At 42.6% G+C, this 11,179-nt stretch overlaps 1 protein-coding gene across 1 annotated transcript; it reads right to left on the reverse strand.

Moving 5' to 3' along the window:
* Positions 1-7,766: 7,766 nt before the first annotated feature.
* Positions 7,767-10,409, reverse strand: LOC119378888 (Down syndrome cell adhesion molecule-like protein 1 homolog). Its single transcript, XM_049411676.1, has one exon. It carries the CDS (start codon positions 10,157-10,159, stop codon positions 7,937-7,939), a length of 2,223 nt encoding a protein of 740 aa, XP_049267633.1. The 5' UTR covers positions 10,160-10,409; the 3' UTR covers positions 7,767-7,936.
* Between the last annotated feature and the right edge of the window lie 770 nt (positions 10,410-11,179).

The raw sequence follows: 11,179 nt of genomic DNA on the forward strand, positions 1-11,179 counted from the left end.
GTTGAGCAAGTGAGATTAAATACATACATACGACTCAAGTCGCCCGTTATAAAAATGGTCACTATTATGTGGCTAATCCTCTCGCCTACCTATATGTATCATACATCACAGTTTTTTCAACAATAGGTGCATATTTCATGGCAAAATAAAAAATAAAATGCAACTATACAATTAACAAATGAGCCATATGGCCATCGGTGTTCTTTACACTTCAAGTAAGTCCTTCACCATTTAAATACCTGAATCCTGCTCAACTATGCATCTCTATTCTTGCTCTTAGAACACATACCGTCACATCCCAGCTTTCTTATAAATTTAGAAAGCTGCGACTGCAATATACAAGGTGTTTTGATGGCACAGTGTAGCAGCTGGCTGTATAAGGCTTGGCTCATTGACACCAATACATTCTCTGCGTACTAGAAGATTTCAGATGTTCAGTTGATTTATTCGAGGAACTTAATGTACAAAAGCCGCCATGGGACAGCTGAGGGCTCGGGATTAAGTTTGACTACTGAGGCATACAAATTGAAGTACGAATGTTTTAGCATCTTACCATCATTGAAATCTGGCCACTGTGGCTTGGAATCGAACCTGCTACCTCATGCTCAGCAATACAATTCCATATCCACGGAGCTATCCCAGCAGGTCAAACGTTTCAGATTCATTTTGCCACTGTGTATGACAGCAATACTTTGCAACTAAATTTAAATATTTGCTTGATGTAGGTTACTCGTCACGTTTGTGTAAATGTGAAGCAAGCAGATATCATTTGTTTTTAATGTGCGATTTCAATTTCTCCCATGCAAGAAGCTGTGATAATCCTCCTCACTCAGTATAACTACAGGATAATAAAGGTAGGTCGCTTGCAGCACCCTTTCATATTCCAAGAGACCTATCTGATGCTCTGTCAATTAGGAAGGCTAAAAAAATGTCCAGCTCTGCGAAAAATGACAAAATTCAACATCATGAAACATGCAATGAAGCATCATGAAACCAATAATGAGGAAACCTTTCATAAAATTCATTCACATTTATCCAGCCACTTTTCACCACAGCTATTGCGGCTTCCAAAAGTGGTGTTAATGTTTTTGTAGAGCCTCCAAAAAATGTTCGTAAAGGCAAGCTTCCTCAACAATTTAATTCTTGTTTATGCTATTGATGCAAAAGTATTTTATCCCAGAATGGCAAAGATGCAAGAAAATATTTAACAATTGTTTAAGGTCTGACAAGTGGTGCCAGCACCGCTATCACGGTGTAAGAATATCCAGGTGTTGACACTGCGCTCGCCTAAGCGGCCAGAAAATGTTCGGTCGTCGGTCCGTTGAGCGGTGCGCCATCTAATGGCTTGAGGCGGAGAGCGCCCGCGAGTAGCCGAATCACGGTGGTGCTACGTCATCGCCACCGTGCTCGCCGTGCCCTCTCCTGTTGCTCTCTCGATTTCGCCCCTCGACGCCGCTTGGCGGATGCACATTATCCAGCAAAATGGCACAGAAAAATGCACGTTATCAGCAGCATGCACGTTGCTATGGAGACGACTGCCCCGCTTTTCGTAGCGCCCTCTGCAAGTCATCTGATAAGAATCCGAACATTATCTGGACGCGCGTGGATTGCGGTTTCCCATGCGTTGGGGGAAGAGTGTCATCACCCGAGTATATTCTTACACCGTGACTGCTATAAAAGGAGCGCAAATTAATGGATTGTCGGTTAATGTACCGCTGGCACCAAAACAAGGCATGAGAGGCATAAAAAATAGTTTTCTTGCAGACTGCACATTTAAATTTCAAGCTTTATGGCCAAGTTTATGGAATATTGCATTTTTCAGTGGCTCTTCTGCCGCCTCAATTCTGGTGCCGAGAATACATCCCATCCAATACGCCTGCAGCACAAGTGGTTGACATAAAAGTTGTAGATTTAATGAGGAATGATTTCATCCATTGCTAAAAGAGAAAAACAAAATAGTAAAGGCAGTATGCGACAGCATGCAATCAGTCGCATCACAATGATGACTTTTTGTTCTTTCATATTTCAATACAAGAAATGGCTAGATGAAGAATGTCCTAACAAGGCACCATCACAAGTAAATGTTTGGAGAGCATGCAAGCAAAAAAAAAAAAACAATTAGATTGGCCATTGGAAAAGCACTACAGTGCTTCAATTTGAACATCTGCGCTAGTACACTTCATGCTGCCGGCTTTGACTGCAATTTGGCTTTCTTTTTTCTTTTTTTTGTGTAACATGTTCTCCGAACTAGTACTTGTGAATGTATAGTACGGTCCACTTTTAAAGGGAACACTCCAATGAGCACCTTTCATTTTGCTGGCCGTTTAACAGCAAGTGGACAGGGAAACATTGTTAATGCACTGCACGAGTCTGTCAAAATGAGGCAGAACTGTCAACCACCAGTAGTTTTATGCAAATCTAAGCTACTATGTTTTTGCAAGAGAGCGTAATCCAAACATGCCCTGCACGCAAGTGTTCCCTTTAATAATGGACCCGTCTGTACATTACAGTGTCATGCTTCTAAATCTTGTCAGAAATAAATATGAAAGTAAGAAAGAAGTTTTGTTTTCAAGTTGTTTCCAGTGAAGTGAAACGATCGAAACATTACATCTGCATTTGCCCGACATTACAAAATTTCAGCACTGCATTACTGCACTAAACTGCCCATTTCAGTATGCCCGAGTGCAACACTTACAAATAAAGATTCATTTTACAATAGTGAAGCACTTTTAGCAATATGCTGGGCATTTCATAAAAACTTGAATAAAAAAAAAGTACACTCAAACCTTATAATAACAAATTCGCACCTGACACAAAAATAGCTTCGTTATACCCGAAAATTCGTAATAAATGCATATTCGTAGCACTGTATCTATAACAAGACTATTCTTCATTTACTTCATTATAACCAATAATTTGCTATATCTGTGTTCATTATATCGAGGTTTGAGTGCATACCCTCGGTGAATGGGAGCTGCTTTACCATTTGCAGCTGTATTGAGTTACTATGAACAGTTCTAGTGCACTTATACTCCATCTCACAAGTAACCTGCAGCAGTGCCGAAGCTACGAGGTGTATGCAAGCCATAGCTTGGTGCAGTATAACAGTTTCAGATGCAATTACCTGGTTATTGGCACGATCGAGTGTTATAGCTTTGTTTGGTATATTCTAGGTTACAGCAGCATGTTAGGTCTGCTTCACTTGTACGTCATATAACTTAAATTATTGTGTAGATAACAGCCGGTAACCGCGTTTACAAAGCAAAATAATAGCACCAATGCAGATGCGACTGTCCGCTTGGATCCGAACATAAAAGTTACTGCTTGCCCACCGCTTCACGTTACGTCATGCTGAGGATGAAGCATCAGGGGTGCTTTGTCACTGCTATTGAGATCAGCTGTTTGTTTTGACACTTTCTAGGCCTACAGAGGTGATACTGAGCTGCAAAAGTAGTTTCAACTTAGCTGTGGCATCACAGTGTTAGTGCTTGTTAGCAATGCACTGATGGTGCGAAACACTTAAAAAACTCGAATTATTCACTTCATTGTTAATTCACCACCCTTCTCTAGTACGGCACGTCAGGACATTGGAAAACAAATGGCAACTAGACGCTTAACAAGTGATGCGACATAGGTGAATGTATTTGGAGAGGCTTTCGCTTCGTAGTGTGGACTAAAGAGGCTGCAAGGCACAGCTGAGAGCTGGTATAGATGATGTGAAGCCCCACTGTCACATTTATGTAAATGCAACTTATTGTTACAATTCTCAAACATCTACTGCATCAACACACCAGGGAACAAGTATCGACAGTACAGTGAGCAGGTGCCGAGCAGACGACGCAGCATGAATGAACATAGCATGAGAGGCTTTTGCCCTTCATATTGGCTAAGGAGTCCCGCGGCTTCCACAGTGCTGCAATGAACTACTGAGACAGAGTATAGTTTAACTAAGATCAATTATGCGCATTTCTAGGCATTCATCTTGCATAAATAGTTGTGTAAAAGTGTTCAGAAATACCCAATTGTTTTTAAGACATTATTGCTTATGTAGCCCTTTTTTAGGCTTTGAAGAAAGCTGGTAAAATGTGAACAAATTATCCCTCTATGCAGCGGCGTACAAGGATCGAAGTGCTCGTAATTGTTTCCGAAAACTGCAGTATGCATGCTCATCAAAGAAAAGCTATTGGCCCTTGAGTCCTGTATTAGCCATGATGGGATCTTTGTTGTGAAAAAAAGAAATTTGCTAGCCTACCACTAAACATTTTCAATGATTAGTGCTAATTAATAATTAGCAATGATTAGCGGTAGGCTAGTACAGGAAGCCCACTTAAACACCCTGCTTAGCATACTTTCTTAGCTAACATGTGGGTGTAGTTTCTTGAAAACACAACTATCAATGCTGCATTCCAGGCATGTTATGTCATATTTTTTTCTGTATGAACTACCGTAAAGACATCGCAAGATGTTTCTGGACACACTCTATAACTACACCGAGACCTTATTCCCCATAATTTTTTGAAAATTTTGTAGGTGATCTTAATTAGTAATGCAAACATACACAAAATAATCGGAGCAACTCAAAATGATTGAACAAACTTCCATATTCCACATGTGCTGATCATTTGCAACTGTAGTTGAATTGCAACAGGTGGATGGGTAATCGTAGGGATGGGCAGTCAGCTGGAGTGACGGGTGGCAAAACCACTGCCACACACCATGGGGTAGCCTGATGGTACGTCTAGTATTATAACTGAAGGTATTCTACTACATTATTTTTAGCTTAAACAGTGTGCACAAAATCGCAGATACAAGATTAGAACATTGTGTCTTCTGTCTTCGCTAATTTTGTGTGCTCACCTGTATGTGCTATAGATCATGTAATTAAATGATAATTTGCAAGATGCACTCAGCTGTTTACAGTAAAACTACCAAGTCTGCAAGGATCAGCTTGTGTATATGGGAAAGCTTAAAAGTTTACAGAATATGAATAAGGGCTCATGTAATATTACTGTAGCTCACAAAGGTTAATAATCACCATGCCTATGACTAACTAATCTAAACCTGCACAGCTAGAAGGCACTGACAAGAACTCATTACTACTGCAACATAACAAAACTGCTTTGACGTGCTGAACAGAGAATAATGCAACTTGAGAAGATCCAGTAAGGAGGCACAAAAGCACAATTTGTGCCTCTTTTTTAAGTCCCCATGTAGTTCAGCATGGATTACCAACTTGCCCATATTCCCACTTCTAATGACACAGACACCAATATGATCTCTGCATTCATGTAAACACCAATGTGTTCAGCGAGATGCTGCAAGTGATATCATTTTCAAGATATTAAAGGACCACTGACACCAAAATTTCAAACCTGAGATGCTTGTGTTACTTCCATTCTCCTGCACCTCTGACAGAGTAATGGTGGCGAATGTTGCCTTGAACGGATTTTAAAATTGTTTAGAAAATCCAGATTGCTTATACAAGTTGGCAGCACTCTCACGATACCATCACCAGTATGAGGTGTTCAGCGGCGCCTCGGGCTCTGTACGATACTTTGCCAGCACCAGGAGTCATAGAAATGTCACATCATAGAAACTTGATCATAATTGATGTCAGCAATAATTATACATCATGTTGTTGCTATGGGGTTTTGTTCAGCGATTATCAGACATTGACCTACTTACTCATAAAAGCATGAAAGTCGGGCAAAAATTTGGCTGTCAGTGGTCCTTCAAGGTACCATGGTCAATCATCCAACAACATTTCTTTTAAGAATTTCATAATGCTTTTGAATAAGCAAGTCAGCAGCTTGGGCATGATCCGTAATGCATCTCCTTTCTTTGGCTTGAACAATAACATGACAGTCTCTCGATATATGCATAATACAAAAGATCCTTAGTATTAAGAAAGAAAAAACAATTGTCCAGAACAAACAATTCCATGGAATGCTTAAAATTTGACCAAAAATGTTGCACCTTGATCTAAGCTCATTGAAGGCTTCGTTACGGCAGCAGATAAAAACTAACTTTGGTTGTGCAATTGGTTCTAGTGAAAAACAAAATACATACATATATATTTTAATACTTATGTTGCAGTTGCATAAAAATGATAAATTAAGCACATCAAGAAATGGCTATCAATGAATAGCACAGAGGAGCAGTTTCAGTGCATAAATACTATAAACACAATCAGTTCCAGTAACATTCTAAGCATTATAATGCGTGTTGCATTTTCTGCAATGACAAAGTGCTTGTTAAGCTTTAGCGTTTGTAGATATTAAAGTGAGGGACATTGAGAAAAAATAAAAATCTTTGCCAAAGCTTGCTATAAATAACACCTTGCCATATTTCTATAGTACAGATGGGAGAGAAGTTAAGGATTAAGGAAGAGCATTGCCAAATACATTGCTGAGCCATGCAGTGGCATGGCACCTGATCACAAGGTAGCCTAGATGACTCCCAACATATATGACACATTTTGTTAAGCACATATTGGAATGAGTACCTGGCCACAAAAAGAAAAAGAAAAAAAGAGTTGTTTAAATATGTGTATACTCGCGGACAACTTTTCTTGGCAGTGAAGGAAAGGCTACAGGAGAGGAGTACTGCACATGTACTGCTCCACGAAGTAGTCCGGTTCGGCGCACGTTTTGAATTTAGTTTCAGTTTGTAAACCTTCCGTATCTCCTTTGACGGCCATTCGATTATTCGAGCGGCTGTGCTCGAACAATAACATTGCATACCTTTTGCTCCATCTGCTTAGACAGCCATTTGTCAGTGAAATTTGTCACAAGCTCCTTCAGCGAGTCTTCGGAAATGCTGGAGGGTGACGAGCACTCATCTTAAGACGAAGACGCCATTTCGACTGTGAGGTGCACGCAAAAGGTGCGACGTTTTTACTCGTGCAAAAATACGAAATGACACTGCATAGAGTAAAACCAATATAAATATCTCCTTATTGCGTGCGGCGCCTCTTTTCAAACAGTGTCCTGTAGAAAATAGAGCAATCTTGTCTTGTTTAATTCTCGTGCAGAAAACAAGGACGCAATTGCGGGACTGTATTCTTCAGCGGTAGCACACGCTTAGTTTAGCTCTGTAGTCTTCCCTTCATTGCCAAGAAAAGTTGTCCGCGAGTATAGTGTGAATAAAGTTTTGGCCTTGCAAGGAAGAAAGTCTCGTCACGAAGGTAAGAGGGTAGGTAAGCAATTTATTATGAAGACGATAATAAATTGCTTACTTTGTATTTGTATGTAAAGAACTTGCAGCTTGGTTATAAGCTCTATATAATCAGCAAGACGCAGTACATATTGATTGTCATCTGAGAGCTTATGCTGCTGACCCATCCAGATTAGAAGCATTTCAAATAACACATGATCGCCACAAGAATAAAAACTTGCTTTTAATTAAACAGATGGCTTAACTGTGGTCCATGTGTGATTAATGTTGCAATTTCATTGTCACCCTGTTTCTAATCGTGGTGGCAGCCCAGGTGCTGCCCAAATGGCATGCCATTAGACAACAGAGCAATATATTGTGGCAGGTGTTCCCATGCTCGATAAGCTTCCATCCCAATCGGCACCTGAAAAGTAGAATGCTACGACAGGTTTGCACAATAGTGATATAAGTCGGTGAAAAATGTTAACGCTCGTGTAATTCCACATGTGACAACACATTGCACTCCTTTCATTCACCTTACATGCTACAGTATGCACGTACACATACACACACACACACACAAAATGTAACAGAATGACCAGTAAGTGTGCTTGCTTTGTATGTGAAGCATGGACATTTAAAACTAACATTTGAAGCATACACTATAAAACACATCACATAAGTTGTCGACTGCATATTGTTGGCCTGCTTGAACATAATTGAACATAGCAAGTTTCGCTGACATAGTCTATGCAATACATTTCTCGCAGATATTGATGGTTCACACGACACACACGTCAACCAAGTCCATGGACCCTTTCCTTAGGGAATTCTGGGCAGCTTGTTTCCGGCGTAAAGACAAGGTCCGCATGTCGACAATGGATTCATAAATGCCCTCATTGTCTGTGGACCTCTGCATTGTTGAGTAAGGGGTAGCCTTACCAGGGGGAGGCATGCCATGAACAGCAAAAGTAAAGTCTGAGTCTCTGGGAAAATCTGCATAGGCAGGGGGTGGTGGCGGTGGGCGGGTCTTGCGTACATATAAGCAGAAGCAGACAGAGACTACCAGAACTACAGCCAGCGCTGTAGCCGTCACAATGGGCACAACTACATAGAGCACTTCTCGTAGCTCAGTGTCTGAAGATGATGACGAGCCTGGTTGCTGTGCAACTGATGTCACCGTCAACGGCACATTTAGCACATCACTAGGCTCACTGTTGCCCTGTCGGCTATGGGCTATCAAATACACCTGGCACGGCAGGGAAGGCTCAAGGCCTGACAGAAGGTAAGAGGACTGCTTCCCTGAGGCTACAAATACTTCTTTCCAGGAATCGCCCGGCTGTCGATAGTGCAGTGTGTAACCTGTGACCCTGTGTGGGACAGGCACACTGAACATCCAGGTGACTTGCACAGACGTCTGATCAACAGCAGAGACACTGAGCATTGGTGCTGGAGGAAAGTCACCATCCAAGGTGGTCACAGGTAATGGCGGTGATGGAGGACCACTTCCAACTGTGTTAAATGCTTTCACCACAACCACATAAGATGTGGCCTTTGCAAGACCTCGCAGCGTAAAGCTGCCCTGGTCTGGACCAACAGTGTGGTAAGAAAAAGGGCTCTTCCTGGAGGACTCTGATGTGCTGCTGTACCCTACGTAATAGCCAAGAAGCTTTCCATTCCAATCGCTTTCCGGAGGAGGGCTCCATGTGATGAGTACAAAAGTTGCCCCTGACTTTTCAATACGAACATTGACAGGGGCAGCAGATGGCTCTTCTTGTGTTGTGTTAAATCGAATTACAGGGGAAGATTCACTTGTACCAGCTGAATTCACTGCTACAACAGCTACTCTATATTCAGTTGCAGGATGGAGATCTCGGACAAGAGCCGTGGTGACACCACCACGGACAGTATGGTTCAACATTTCGTCGTCTCGGTGCGACCAAAATCGCACTTGGTATGACAAAACGGATGAACTTGAAGGGCTCTTCCAGCGGATTCTGGCACTACGACTCCACATATCCGATACTTCAACCTCGGTGGGATTAGAAGGTGGTTGTTGGACATTTAGTCGAATAGCCTTGGTGTCTTCTGCATAGTCATTCTTTACTTTGCATGTGTAACGACCTGCATCACCAGCTGTCACATGTTTTAGTATCAGTGAAGACACCAATCGTTCTTTCTGAGTGTCATTGGATACAATGACTCTGTCGTAAAGTTGACTGTTCGCTGTAACTGAATTATCACCCTTCAGCCAAGTGACCACTATTGGGTGATCGCCTGTAGCAATGCAAGTGAGGTTGGCAGTACGACCAGACTGCACCGAGAGATGTTGCATCAGAACTTGTGCTTGAGCTACTGTGTACACGGTAACAGCCACGGCCTTCTTCAGCCCTGAACCGATTCCATTGTTCGCGTTGCATGTGTACATCCCAGAGTCGGATTTTTGAACATCGCGTATTAAAAGCGTGCCATTTAATAGCAGTTTGTGGCGATCGGAGTTTTCACCAGCTACCTGTAACTGAGTGACTCTTGCTCCATTGTCATGCGCCCATGCGATCCGCGGTGCAGGAGTAGCTTTCACATGGCAATGAATAATAATTGTGCTCCCTTCTGCAGCTTTCACGTCAGATGGTTCCACCATCCATCGGGGCGCAACATTCACGACAAGCTCCACCGATGCACTGTCCACACCAGCAGCGTTTCTAGCCATGCATTTGTATGTTCCACCGTGGTCCTCACTGAGTGGCTTAAAGGACAAAGTAGACAAGTGTGTGCCCGTCTCTTCCTTAACCGAAGACAAAGAAGTAAGGCGCTTCTCATTCTGGTACCACAGGATTTCCAAGGGAGTGTCGCCAACAACTACACTGCACGTAAGGCGGACATCCGTGCCAGCGACAAGGTCTTTGGGTAGTTGCAGAGGGCTCAGCTTTGGTGCTTTCTGAGCCCACGCGAACGTCATCCCTGAACAAACACAGAGAAGGACTAAAAATTTCAGCTCAACCATTTCAATCGCTTTTGGCTGTGCGCTACTGCTATATCACGATTTCCACTCCAGGGTGCTTTCGATTGCCTCTGTGCCGGAAGATCAGCGGTTCATAGTGCGTACTCACGAGGTAAATCAACGAAATGCCGTCCATAAAATCGCTGTTACACATGGTACTCTTCAGGAACTTCAAGATGAACAGACGATCTAGTTATCAGGGCTAAGCAACATAAATCACACTTCACGAACACTTTGCGACTTTGTTTTCACAGGCACCGCTGCCCCGCTGCACAGGCGGCCGTAGTCAACGCTATCCAACAGATAGCGCCACTAGCGCTATAATTGCTATAGATTTGTTTCTTTGGTTTGTTCCGCTCGCTTTGTTTGTTTTGGTTCCGTTTTGTTTGTTTTGAACGATCCAGCGTCTTGTTTAGCTTAATTAGAGACAAGGAGAATTCTTCACATCTAGCATTTTATGCAAAGTCTCACTTAAAAAGACATCAAAGCACGCGTAATACTGTGTCGTCTGCTCAATAATAAAGACAAGCTTTTCTCTCAATGGCTGTGACGTACGCCTAGTCTTTCTTTTCAGGAAACATTCAACAAATAGAAGCATGGAATCATAATGCCCATACGTCATCCTCCGTACTAGGCTATCGGTGTCGTACACTCACGCATGAAGTTGATAGATTTTATTTGGTTTTATTTCTTCCTTCACGCGCCCACAGTTCCCGGTGCACTTCTTGCGCCCCCTGCCTGTAGCAATACTAGCAATACTAGGTGCTGGGATTCAACGAAATGGCTTTTTTTTTTTTCGCAGTTCATGGTTCATGCTTGTAGCAACCGCAGCGACGTGCACTCCACTTTGCCCACTCGTACGGGTTAACCAGCGCCGTTGGCGCCACTCACAGCACTCACAGTCTCCTAAACCTCAAGCATTGCCTCAAGACCCGTCGCCGACACGCAGACGCTTTGGCCACTTCGTCGATTGGGGATATGCTGTGTTTTTGTAGCTCAGAACATACGTAGTTCGCAGTGATT

This window comes from Rhipicephalus sanguineus, chromosome 1 (assembly GCF_013339695.2).
Source record: "Rhipicephalus sanguineus isolate Rsan-2018 chromosome 1, BIME_Rsan_1.4, whole genome shotgun sequence".
Classification (NCBI taxonomy): domain Eukaryota; kingdom Metazoa; phylum Arthropoda; class Arachnida; order Ixodida; family Ixodidae; genus Rhipicephalus; species Rhipicephalus sanguineus.